The sequence below is a fragment of the Daktulosphaira vitifoliae genome, unplaced genomic scaffold (genome assembly GCF_025091365.1).
Source record: "Daktulosphaira vitifoliae isolate Bord-2020 unplaced genomic scaffold, ASM2509136v1 Scaffold_2, whole genome shotgun sequence".
Classification (NCBI taxonomy): Eukaryota; Metazoa; Arthropoda; class Insecta; order Hemiptera; family Phylloxeridae; genus Daktulosphaira; species Daktulosphaira vitifoliae.
The window spans coordinates 46,530,065-46,544,308 of record NW_026099573.1 but is presented as its reverse complement, the minus strand read 5'-3'; the positions used below and the strand labels follow the sequence as shown (position 1 = coordinate 46,544,308).

Genomic DNA, 14,244 nt, shown 5'->3' with positions numbered 1-14,244 from the left:
GATAATGTTGAATTGTAATATAGAAGAACTTCCAAAAATCTGCATCTCACCATTAGTGCGATGTAATTTTTTTTAAGATGAAAATTATGATCTGTAACCGGGTCTCTGAAAACACGTTCAGCACTTATTTTCAAATCGTTATATTCAATTTCTATGTGCTTAAATGAACTCCAACAACCTTTTCTAAGTAGAGTATTGAGTGATATGATACCAACTTCTTGATTAATAGTTTGGTCTATCGGAGGTTTATATCTGTATACAAATCAGAGTGAATTAGTAAAATTACTATTTATTAGAAAATATTATTTATATTATATTATATTATGTTTATATACAGTGTAATTCATTATGGCTACTATCATGTAGAATGGCAATAAAATCCAAAATAAAAAATTCATACTTCAAATAGTATTTTAAGAAAATTTATTTAAAATATATAACTAATGATAAAAGTGATTTTTATACAATTCTTCATTTTCTTCTTCTTCCTCACCTTAATCCAAACTACTTGGGTTCGGCCACTTTTATCCCAAACTTCTACTTGACACGATCTCCCACATCACCTACGCTCACATCAGCTGTCCTCATATAGCATTCAATAGCATCCTTACATCTCTTTTTTTGGTCATCTTCTACCTCTTCTTCTTTTAACATTCATTTCCATAACTGTTCTTTAGGCTTCCAATTCTTCTCTTCTCATAACATGACCAAACACGTTATGCAATATTTATATGCATTGTTATATGTTGCAACACACTACACTTATACCTACACCTATATATGCAACGCAGCACCTCTCCTTGCATTTCTCTAGTAATTTCATCTATCACTATAGAGAATAAGTAAGAGCTTAAAGCAGAACTTTGTTGCATTCCTACTCATACTAAAGAAGTTTAGCTCTATTAGTTGTTTCACAACTAGGCATAAATCCAAACTGGTTTTTAGATACCGATCTCTCATTTCTTATTCTCTTATCTATTACCATTACCAAATTTTGATTTTTATACAATTAGCTATCAATTAATTTACTACTATATTCAGCGAAAAAAACTTATTTTAGCTTTAAAATAAATATTTTTTTTAATTTATGATAATTTTGAATCTTAGGAATATATGTTTCATATAAAAGTTATTTGTTTATATATAAATCATAATGATCAAACCGATCAATATGACAATAAAAATATAAAAACTATACGGTACACAGTAGGGACAATGTAGTAGTGCAATGTTGTTTCATGTATAGATGACATCTATAGTTAGTGTTTAATTTTAAGAAATTGGTGGATTATTCCAAAAGTAACAACAACTTCTATTTCCTAATTATATTTTAATTTTTAGTGTTTTAATCTATTAATATAATAATAATTTATTAAATTTTCTTGAAATTACCAATTTTTATACAAAAGTCATACTTTTTTCTTTAACTTTGATGCCTGTTTTTAAACGAACATAAGTTGTTAGGACAAATTTTTTTTTCAAATAAAAATATATTACATAAGCTTTATTATGTATTGTACTTTTTTCAAAAAGTTATGGAATTCTTTAAAAAAAAAAAATTTTAATAATATTGGAAATTTCCGTTTTAGAATTTTCTATATGAGATACAAATAAAGAATAAATTGATAGTAATTTAAAAATATAATGCTATAAAAATAGTATTCTTGATAAAATACCCCTCTGAGGTTTTTCTTCTAGTATAATTATTTTTTTTAATGTCCACTTAAATTTTTTTTTAAAGTTGACACCATACTCGATTTACTTTTATTTGAGATGTTTGATTTAAACAATGATGACCAACCTATTTTTGAATTTATACTAACAAATGTATGTAATATAAGTTTGTAACACAATATATAATTTTCAGATATTTGACTAATTAACTGTATATAAAGGAATAGTTTCCATGAAATAATTAAATGAATAAATGCCTAGAAATAGATTCAAATAATATTCTAGAAATATATTGATTTTATTTGTATCATTAATACAATTCAACACATTTTGTGGAGCTGTTCAGCTGCATAAAATGATATAAACCAATATATTTTGTATACCACATAAATAAATATTTCTAATATTTCGTGAATATTTTTTATTTAATTTGAATTTTTTGAACGACAGAAAAACGTTTAAAACAATAAATTATCTACATCATGCTGCTTGTCACACAATATACTTTTCGGTGGTCGACTTTAATGCATTCCATAATCGGTTGATGAAAGTGGCGCAACAAGACCTCTGGGAACCCAAAATAAGAATCTATTTTTCAGTTATCTATTATCTACTACTAATTTATAAACTAACAGTTGTAATATCTATAACCCTTATATTTAAATTACTCCAAAAAAATTGTAACTAATATTGTACATCTATATTTTTTTAAAAATGTAACCTTTATAATTTAGACACAATAATTTATTTTAAAATATGTAAATATTTTGTTCAAGCGCGTGGTTATCTAATCTTTATATCATGCATAACTGTGTTTCATTGTACATTGTACTATGATATTTTTTTATATTATCAATTATGAATCACAAAAAGTGCTTTTTGATAATCGAGATCTCGATTTTAAAATCCAATTTTCACACTATAAAACTATTTTAGTTAACTTTAAAACATTTTATTTGTATAATGTATTATTAAATATCTATCAATATATTAAAACCAAAATTCACTTAGAAAATAAATTAGTTGTAGTTTTGTTTTTAAATAATTATTCAATAAAAAAATAATAAAATAAAACACAAAAACTATTTTATATTGTTTGATGTAATATAAGTAAAAAGTTTCATTACACATAATATGAATATGTTTTTGATACAAACTTAGTATGTAAAGTTTTTATATGAACATGTTAACAATATATTCAATATTTATTTATTAGCAACATTTTTATCAATACTCAAAATCACAATTTAGTAAATAAATTACTTCTTGCAATCAATTTAAGAATAATATTTATAACAGAAAAATCTGTTTCTATTTTTTTGTGTTGCTATTTGATACTATAAGATCAAATTATACATACAACCAATTTTGATTGAAAAAGTAAAAAATCTTTAAATTATATATAATTTATACACATATTCAGTGATGGCTCATGNATTATATATAATTTATACACATATTCAGTGATAGCTCAAGGATTGGACGACGGAAAATCGCACCCACTATTAAAATTAATTAAAAGAAGAAAATTAATTGTATATTCTTAATTTTATATTTTTATTGAAAATAAAATTTTTTAAATAGTAAGATAGTTATAATACATTTGTCATGTGCGAGCATTAAAGGTGTTTTCCTCAGTATTGTGAGTACGCATAAACATACGAGAAGTGTTTAAACAACCGGCTGCGTCATCCATACGGTAAAATATTATTATATATTACTATATTGGGATATTTATTATTAGAATTAACTGTATGTACGATCATAGTTATCAGTTGCTATAATTGTATAATTGCAATTATTATTATTTTCTTATCGATTTTCTACTGCGACCTTTAGAATAATAATATGTGTATTATGATTTAATTTATTATTTTTAATTTGACAATTTTTTATACCTAAAACTAATGGTATTATATTTTAAATCTCATCGCCACCACCAGCACCCACTAACCACCACTGTACATATTTTAAAATATATTTAATAAAATTACTTTTATTTTATAACTAAAATAGAAAATACTCATAAATATAGAACTCAATAAATAAGTTATACTTACTTATCAATTGTTGGATTTATCAATTGAATAAATCCAAGATCCTCGTAATTTTTCTTTAGGGTTTCAGTGTAAAACGAATTGACCTTTTGATACATGAATGAAATAAATTCCTGTGAATCTATCGTTTGTGATGAATATTCTATTTCACATATCATTTTGCAATCATCATTCTCATAAATATTTTGAATAAATTTATATTTCTCAAAAAAATTATTTGCAATTTTAAATACATTATCAATGAAATTTCTAACATCAAGAAATATTTGATGATAATCATAATATTTCTCGTCTTGTACATTTTTAAAAAAATTGTGGTTTTTTATCTGATAAATGTCGTCATCTGTGGTATACAGATAACTTTGTAACTCATCAACTTTTAGATTTTTCAAGTTTAAGTCTATATATCTTATGAATGTAATAGCATTATATAAATTCTCAAACATTTTCAATGAATCTTTTACTGATTTTTCGAGTACTTTAGTACAATTAAAAAAATTGTCTAATAATTCGGTGTCCAAAAAGTGTTTACATTTATCAACAATAACGTTTAACAATTTAACGAATATTAGAAGTACTTCGTTATAATTGTAGTTTAAAATATGAACAATATTATAGAAAGTAATAAGCAAATTACTTCTGTCCAATTGTCGTCCTATTAAATCTGGAACATTTATATTTCCCATCGGATCAATGTTTAAGTATAAGTTTTCCATAGACTTCCATCCATTTTGAGTACACATATGATCTACAACTTCATTTAAATAATTTAAGTATTGAAATTGCTTTAATTTTGAAGAATTATTGTATTGAATTAAGGATAATGTTAAAATAATAAGTCCAAGATTCATATTTTATAATGTAAAAACACAAAGCCACAGTGCAATAAATAAAATTAGAATTGCCAATTTTTTTCATTATTTATCGTAATGTGTATATCTATAAATACCGCGTTCGTGTTTAGATGTTTGCTAACAAAATATAAATTTATTATGTTTGTGAAAAATCTTCGTTTATTTTTTATGTTCATTACACGATATCAAATGTCTATACTTATTATTAGAAAAAGAATAAAAGTAAACACAATGTAATCATGTTATAGGTGCGAATATTTTCTTGAAAAATTATAATACACTTTAATCACTTGAAATAACCTAAGTAGTAATAACCTGTTGTGTAAATACTGTTATTCCTTTGTTCATTTGCTAATTTTGCAGATCATTTTTTTTTTCTAATATTTTTATTCAATTTGATTAATTTTGTAAAGTTATTATAAAATAATATGATTCTAAAATAGGTCACTTAAAATAAACAAGATTTTTTTATTTTTCTTAAGTTTAAATAATCATATTTTCGTAAAATAAAATTATTATGGTAATGATGTATCAAGAGACAAAAGGATAAATAAATTATTATCATCCTATCTGTATATAATAATTTTAATTTTAAAAAGATAAATTTGGCATTTTTTATTGATACAAATAAATTTAATTTTATGATCATAGGCGTCATTACCCATACTCATGATAAGGAATATCAATACATTATTAAAAATTAAATTTTACAGAATGCATCAATATTTCAAAAAATTTAATAGTGTAAGGTGGCTACACTGATTAGCAATATATTATCATTGTTAATAGGCTGATGTTGTTATATATATAAAAAGTAGTAGTTAGAATGTTTTAAAAATTCATGTGTGATCTCTGTAATAAACTGTCATAAATAAATAATTGCTGGTTTCATTATTTAGATCGATCTAACAAATCTTACATCAGAAGTGGAATTCAGAATATAACATCTATATTTCGTGGATTGGGTCGGATGAAAAAAAAAAAGAAAATGAACGGCAGTAAGCATGTGGAAGATTTGCAACAGACCAATTACGATAAGGATGAAATAAATAAAATTATCATGGGTGATGGGCAAGAGACTGTGGAGAAAAGAATGAATTCAGATGAGTCTATAATGAATACATTGCTTCGGCAAAATAAATTGTTAATGAGTATGTTGATGAATAATGCACAGAAAGAGGAGGTGTATTTTTCACAAGACTTTACTAAGTCATTATCGGTGTTTAATGGTAAAGGTAAACCATATGAAGCGTCTGACTGGTTGAAAACATTGTGTGGGACAGCGAAGTTGAATCGCTGGTCCGACATGGCTAAATTGGAAGCAGCAAGAGTAAATCTAAGTGGACCTGCCAAGCAGTGGTACTATGGTAGAAATTTTGTTTCGTGGACCGATTTTGAAAAACAATTTGAAACAACATTTGTGGGAAAGTTGAACATGGAAAGTCGGTGAAAAGTGATGGCTGCCCGAGTTCAAAATAAAAATGAAGATATATTAGACTACTTTCATGGAAAAATTCGTTTGTGTAGAGACATGAATAGAAGATACAATAAATAGCAATAGAAGATACAAAAGAGCAATTTTTGGACGGATTGGGAGCTCAATCTGAAAACTTGTTTCATTACTTGCTTAGTAAGTAATGATACTTACTGTAGTAATCATGTCATATCATTAAGTGTAGTGCTAGATCACACAACAGTGAACATGAGTTATTAGTTGACATTATGAATTTCGAAAGAATGGTTGAAAGCAGGAACCATCGAATTCAACCTAAATCCGTTGCTGGTAATGTTAGTGAACGTCCAATATCTAAAGGTATTGGTAAACTTAAAAATGAAAATGAAAGCAGCTTAAGTACGATGAAGTCAATCATACCTCAACGCATATGCTTTAACTGTGGATCAAAAACTCACACAGCATCTAGCTGTACTGTGCCTAGAAGACCGAAAGGCGCTTGTTATAGTTGTGGATCAACATCTCATTTAAGATCAGCCTGTCCAGAAAAGAAGAACAAGGAGTTAGTTGAGGAAATGTCAAGAAAATTTGAACAGAAAAAAAATGGTGCAACAGAAGAAGTTATGCTCTTAGAACCAGCTTACTATGTAAGGTTATGTTTAATTTTTTTTAATGACCATAATGTTTTTGTTAACGCGTTGATTGATAGCGGTAGTCCGATATCGTTGATAAAATCATACCTTGTTGGAAATGAATATAAAGAGCCTTTTGATCAAAATTTTTCTATATCTGAGATAAATGGGTCGTTATTAGATATACAGTCAGTAGCAAAAGTTGATGTGTTAGTAACTGAGATTAATATTAGCAATAACCAAATATTTTATGTAGTTGATGATAAAACTATGGTATCAAAATGTCTGTTAGGTAGAGACTTTATTAATGGGCTAGATGTTTCATTTGGGGTGTCAGGGATAATAATGATTAAAGATCATGAACATTTTAGTGATAATATGTTTTCACAAGAATTATTATTAATTGAATATGAACAGAATAAAAGAATTGAATTAAATATTGGTGATGTTTCTTTTTTTGGATAAGCATAGATTAGAAGGTATGTATAAAAAGTATTATTTAGAGGCTAATAAGCCTAATGCACCAGAAATAGATTATGAAGTCAGTATTAGTTTGAAAGACCAAACTCCATTTAATTATGCGCCTAGAAAATTATCCTACTCAGAAAAAATTGCAGTGAAAGATATAATTTTTAATCTGTTGAATAAAGGGGTCATTAGAGAAAGTAGGTCAGAATTTTGTTCTCCCATAGTTCTGGTAAAAAAGAAAAATAACTCTTACCGCATGTGTACAGATTTGAGAGAGTTAAATAAGAGAGTGGTGAAGGAACACTATCCTATACCTCATATTGATGACTTATTAGAGAACCTGAGGTGTAAGAGGTATTTCACAAAGTTAGATCTGAAAAATGCATTTTTTCATGTTAAAGTAGCACACCAGTCATCAAAATCTTTATCATTTTCAATGTTTTTGGGTCAGTATGAATATGTTAGGTTATCTTTTGGTTATTGTAATAGCCCCTCAGCTTTTATGAGATTTATTAATTTAGTATTTAGGGAACTAATTGTTCAAGGAAAGTTGCTAGTGTACTTAGATGATTTATTAATAGCAACTAATTCAGTAGAGGAAAACTTAGAGATAATCAAGTTAGTGTTTATGGCATGTAATAGAAATTTATTAGAATTAAGAGAAGATAAATGTTTTTTTTTGCAACCAGAGATTACTTATTTGGGATATTTAGTTGATTGCAAAGGGGTAAGACCAGATCCAGATAATGTTAGTGCAGTGACTAATTTTCCAATGCCTAAAAATGTAGGACATGTTCATAGTGTTTTAGGACTAGTTAGTTACTTTAGGCGTTTTATAGAGAATTTTTCTATAATATCTGCTCCTTTGTATGCTTTACTAAAGAAAAGTACTCAGTTTAAATTTGATGAGGAAGAATTGAGAGTCTTTGAATTGTTGAAGAGTAAATTAATAGAGTTGCCAATACTTGCTTTGTATTCACCCAAAGCGGAAACAGAAGTACATTGTGATGCGAGTGCATTAGGTTATGGTGTTTTTATTGCAAAAACAGAATGATGGATATATGCATCCTGTATTTTATTATAGCAAGCGTACTACGGAGGTTGAGAGTAGATATAATAGCTATGAAATGGAGTGTCTAGCTCTAGTATATGGTTTAAAGCGTTTTCATGTTTATCTGAACAGAATTAAATTTAAAGTGTTTACTGATTGTGAGAGCTTCAAATTAACCATGTTAAAGAAAGATCTTAATCCAAGAATCTCCAGATGGGCATTGTTATTTCAAAATTATGATTTTGATATTGAGCATAGGTCAAGTAATAAAATGAAACATGTTGATACATTGAGTCGAAACACAAATATATTAGTATTAAATGAAAATACGTTTGAGCAGACTTTATCAATTAGTCAAATGAAAGACAAGGAAATTAATGAGTTGAGAGAACAGTTAGGTGAGACAGAGGACAAATATTTTGAGTTAAAGAATGGTTTAATTTATAGAAAATGTAAAGATTATTTATTATTTTATGTTCCTAAAAGTATGGAAATAACTGTGATTAGATCAGTACATGAGGATTATGATCATATGGGTGTAGAAAAAACAAGTGAAGTAATTTTAAGGACGTTTTGGTTTCCAAATTTAAGGGAAAAGGTGAAGAGTTATATATATGATTGTTTAAAGTGCATTGCTTTTTCCCCAGCATATGGTAAAAAAGAGGGTGAATTGCACTCGATACCAAAAATCCCAGTACCTTTTGATACAATTCATGTAGATCATTATGGTCCATTAGAGAAAACAGGTATGAGTAACAAATATTTATTAGTAATTGTTGATGCTTTTACTAAGTTTAGTAGATTATATCCCTGTAAAACAACAAATGCAATGGAAGTAATAAAACTTTTGAATGGTTATTTTAGAAGTTATAGTAAGTCAAGGAGAATCATTGCAGATAGAGGGTCAGCATTTAAATGTAATATTTTTATAGAGTTTCTCAGTGAATTACACATTGACCTAACATTAATAGCTACTGGTACACATCGTGCAAATGGACAGGTAGAAAGGATGAATCGCTGTATAACGGCAATATTATCAAAAAAGTCAGCAGCTTTAAACAAATGGGATAAGGTAGTTGATGAGGTGGAATATTCATTAAATAATACGGTGTGTTCATCAACAGGCCAAGCTCCTTCTGTTTTATTGTTTGGTAGACACCAAGGCGGTACCGTGGATACAGTGTTCAGAAATTTATTAAGATGTGATGTAGAAGAGCTAAATTTAGAAATGGTGAGAGAAGAAGCAGATAACCATATAAGTGAGAATCAAAAGTATAATAAACTATATTTTGATAAGAAACATAAAAAGCCAACTAAATACAAAAAAAGGAGATTTTGTCATGATTAGAAATGTTGATGTTAGTGTAGGTTCAAATAAAAAAATAATCCATGTTATGTATTTTAATAATACATATTTTAAAAAAGAGAACAAGTTAAGTTTTACAGTAAAAACTTTATTTTAAAAAATCATAAGAGCGTCTACTTTTTACATCATTATTACATTTTAATCAAAGAGGGGACAAAGACGCTAGATGCTTAACAGTGCAGCCACTAATATATAACATCCTTCTCTTAAAATTTTTTTTTTTTTTTTAAATATATTACAAAAACATCAACAAAGAAAAACATTAATTCAAATTTAATATTATTTTTTTTTTCAATTAAAAAACATTAAATAAAGAACATATTTAATATACATAAAAAAAAAAATATAAACATTAAAATAATAATCCTACATAAATACAACTCAAACTTTGTATCTAGCTGGTAATCTTATTATTCTATTTGGTCTATTCCTCCTTTCCTTCTGCTTTTTGTTTTCTGTTTGTACACTAGTACTTTCCTCTATTTTAATCTCAGGTTCAGATTTTCTTAAGTGAAAGGAATTTCTCCTATACTGACTACCTCTAACATCTCTTATAATATAAGATCTGGGTCCAGCTTCTTTTACTATAACTCCTTTCACCCACACTTTGCCTTTTTGCATTGATACTTTTTGTCCTATCACAAAACTATCTCTTTCTTTAGTATTTCTAGNGATAACAAGTCTGCTACATACATATATTTACCAGGCAAATAAGTCAATTCTAAATCATACAACATTAACTTAAGTCTCATTTTTTGTATTCTATTTGATGCAATTTGACATAAATTTTTTTTACATATAGATACCAGAGGAGAATGATCTGTCTGTATAATTACCTTATAACCATAAATAAAATTGTGAAACTTTCTACAAGCAAAAACTATGCCTAACATTTCCTTTTCTATTTGAGGATAATTTTTTTCCGTATCATTAAGACTTTTTGAAGCAAATGCAACTGGTTTATTTTGTTGTAATAAACAACAACCTACCCCTGTACTTGAAGCATCTGTTTGTATAATAATAGGGAGATTAGGATTAAAATTTGATAAAACTGGTGCATTAGTAATTAGTGTCTTTAACTCATTTAATGCATTAGAATGATGTTGAGTCCACAACCATATTATATTTTTTTTTAACAACTCCCTTAAAGTTGATGTTACTTTAGACATGTTTGGTATGAATTCTCTTAGATAATTACACATACCTAGTATGCAATGCAACTCTATTTTATTTTTTGGCTCCTTTAAATTTTTTATAGCTTCTATTTGACTTTCATCTGGCTTAACTCCCTCATTATTAAATTTCATTCCTAAATACTTTATTTCCTTTTGTCTATACTGTACTTTTTTTGGATTAAACTTAACATTCAATTCTTTTGCTTTGTTTATTACTTCTTCTAGCGCCTCATCATGTTCTTTTTTATTACTACCAACTATTAGACTGGGATAAGTCAGGATGGCCGAGCTGTAAGGTGGCTACACTGATTAGCAATATATTATCATTGTTAATAGGCTGATGTTGTTATATATATAAAAAGTAGTAGTTAGAACGTTTTAAGAACTCATGTGTGATCTCTGTAATAAACTGTCATAAATAAATAACTGCTGGTTTCATTATTTAGATCGGTCCTTTGATCGATCTAACAAATCTTAGAATAGAAATAAGGATAATGGACATTTTTATCTTCATATTGAGATATAAATCAATATTTAATTCTTATTGGTAATCTACGGTTATAAAATTCTTAGAAATTATAGTTGTACATTTAATAATATATAGACAGCGTCACAATTGTTCTCATATAAAATTAAAAATACTATGTAAAAATAAAAATGCATACGACAATAATTATTAGTGTACAGCGACATCTTTGATGCTGGAAATATGCTGACCTAAGCGTCTGGTAGGCGTAGCGTTAATATTAAGTAATTGATTTACACTATTTCAATGTAATGAGTACGTTTATCAGTTAACATGAGGATTACCTTATCCTCTTAAGCGTCTGGTAGGCAATGATAACATTCATAGAAAACGTTGTTAGCTTAAGTTGGTTTCATTCACACCTCTACCATTGCATTAGGTTAATTTATGTCAAGTTCCACTACCCTCTCCCTCTTTAGGACATGTTGATGGAGGAAGAGAACCCCTTTTTTTTTTTACTCCGACCGGCGCAACTGTGGACCGCCCTGGAACTACCGTGAGGTATTACTTCAGGGCGGCCCACGCCGTCTCTAAAACTCACACCACCACGTTGTGAATCAGCCCGAAATTAATCAAGAGCTGATTCACAACGTGGTGTGGCCTCCTCCGTTAAAAGCGAAGGGGCAAAAATAACTCACAAAAACATAAAACATATAAACACTAGTACCTAAGGCGCCGGCCTAAACCAGCGCCTTAGGTCCTCCTGTACCGGGCGGCGCGGCTGCCTCTGTCTCAGGCGTTCAGCTTCCTCCTTCTTTTTCAAGATGGATTCGGCGAACACCTGGACGAGCCTCCACGCCTCCCGGCTCCTCAACATCAGGTCCACCATGGACCCGACTCGGAACGTGGACCCTAGTCGAGACTCCAAAGAGTCCCGTTCCTGGGCCCACGCCTCGCACCGGAAGAGGGTGTGCAAAGCGCTATCAGCCTCTCCCGGGCGATCCGAACAGTGGTCGCACGTCGGCGCGGCTGCTTTACGAATACGGTGTAAGTACTCGTTAAAGCAGCCGTGGCCGGACATCACTTGGGTGAGACGATAAGTCATCTCACCGTGAGTCCGGTCCACCCACCTGTCCAGCCGATCGGGTCCTATGAGGGACCTGGTCCACTCGCCTCTCGTTTCCTCCGAGAGGCGAGTCCGCCACCGGAACATGGTCATCCGCCTGAGCGCTAGCCGGTCCTCGGGTTCGAGGGACCGGTTTCGCTCTCGGCGGAGCTCATGCCCGGCGGCGCGTTCCTCGGCGAGCAGGTCGGCGGGCGGCAGTGACGACAGGATACCCGCCGCCACTCCGGACACCGTTCGGTACGCCGAAACAGTCCGGATCGCCGCCCGCCTCTGCACCCTGAGCAGGGCTTCACGGTTTTTGGACGAATACTCAAGAGTATCCGCCCAAACCGGGGACCCGTACAGGAGAACCGAGTGTACGACGCTGACTAAAAGTCTACGCCGCATCTCTCTCGGCCCTCCCAGATTGGGCATGAGTCCCGCCAAGCAATTCAAGCAATAACTTTCTGGGACCGCTGGGCCGCACGAGTAATGTGCGGCCCGAACTTAAGACGTTTGTCTATGACAAGGCCCAGATAAGTCATGGAGTCCTTAAGCGGGATCTCCACCCCCAGCACGGCGAGCCGTGGAGGAGTGAACTTGTACCTGCCCGTGAACAAGACCGCTTCGGTCTTGTCCAGGGCGAGGCTAAGTCCACTCCCCTCCTGCTGGATCCAGGCGGAGACTGCTCTGAGCGCGCAGTTTGCCCGGGATCCAGCCTCCTCGGACGAGGCGCCTTCCGCCACCACCAGCGTGTCGTCCGCGTAGCAGACGACACGCACGTGCGGTGGTAGCGGAACGCGGAACACCGCGTCGTACGCGATGTTCCACAGCAAAGGCCCGAGAACTGACCCTTGCGGGACGCCTCCCGTAACAGGTCGGATTCTCGGGCCCGCGGCGCTCTCGTAAGAGATGACCCGATCGCTAAAGTACGACCGGATCATCCGCCCGAGGTAAGGAGGCACCCGAAACGCGTCCAGCGCTCCGAGGATGTGTGACCATCGCACGGAGTTGAACGCGTTTCGGATGTCCAGGCTCACCGCCAACCCGAAGCCCTGCTCAGTTTTGGCCCTGAGGGCCAAGTCCCTGAAGAGGGAGGCCGCATCGTCCGTCGACCTCCCCCTCCTGAAACCATACTGGCCCTCGGCCAGTCCGCCGACGTCGGCCAGGTGGGCTTCGATCCGGGTGACGAGCAGCCGCTTGAGGATCTTCCCCAAGTCGTCCAACATGCAAAGCAGTCGGTACGACGAGGGGAGACCCTCGGGCTTGTCACCCTTTCTCAGAAGTACCAGCCTGGCCTTCTTCCATTTCGTGGGGAATTCACCCTCCGAGAGGCAGAGGTTCGCGACGGCGCATATCCAATCCGGGGCGAGGTCGTTTNCCGGGGCGAGGTCGTGGACCAACCCCCACACCCGGTTTGGAATCCCGTCGGGGCCGGGAGCTGTGTTCCGGCCCCGCACACGCGCCACCGCGTCAGCTACTTCTTGGCTGGTGAATTCCACCACCGACACGTCGTCCCCAAACGCCGGGGGAAGCAGGGGCAGATGTGTCGGAAAGAGCGTGTCTACCGCCCTTTCCAGCACTTCCGCCTCCAGCTGACCGGAAGCCGGTGAACCGCGGAGCTTCCGCATAACGACCCGGTAGGGTTTCCCCCACGGGTCGTGGTCCACCGACTTCACGAGTTCGGCCCAGCACTTCGCTTTGGCCCGCCTGATGGCGAGCTTCAGCTCTTTGCGGGCCGACCTCAGCGCCTCCCTCGGGTCCGGGGATTCCGGGTCCCGCGGCCAACGGTTGGAGCGCGTCATAGTCCTCCTGACCCTGACGCACTCCTCACGCCTGACCGCCACCTCGGCGTTCCACCAGTGGACTGGCGGTCCGCGAGTCGACGGCGGTCGTTTGGCCGGGAGGGCGAAGTCGCAAGCTGCGACCACCCTCCGGTCCAA

General features: G+C 33.5%; 1 protein-coding gene across 3 annotated transcripts in view; it reads right to left on the bottom strand.

Annotated features, from left to right (window-relative positions):
* Window positions 1-14,244, bottom strand: part of LOC126899138 (uncharacterized) — a 39,550-nt gene that overhangs the window by 13,676 nt on the left and 11,630 nt on the right. The window contains exon 2 of one of the 3 annotated variants that reach the window (XM_050673711.1): window positions 3,735-4,129. In XM_050673711.1, the coding sequence (XP_050529668.1) occupies window positions 3,735-4,129 (395 nt within the window). Of the gene's footprint in view, window positions 1-3,734; window positions 4,764-14,244 lie in introns of those variants that run through there. The other 2 variants (XM_050673710.1, XM_050673713.1) reach the window with 2 other exon arrangements.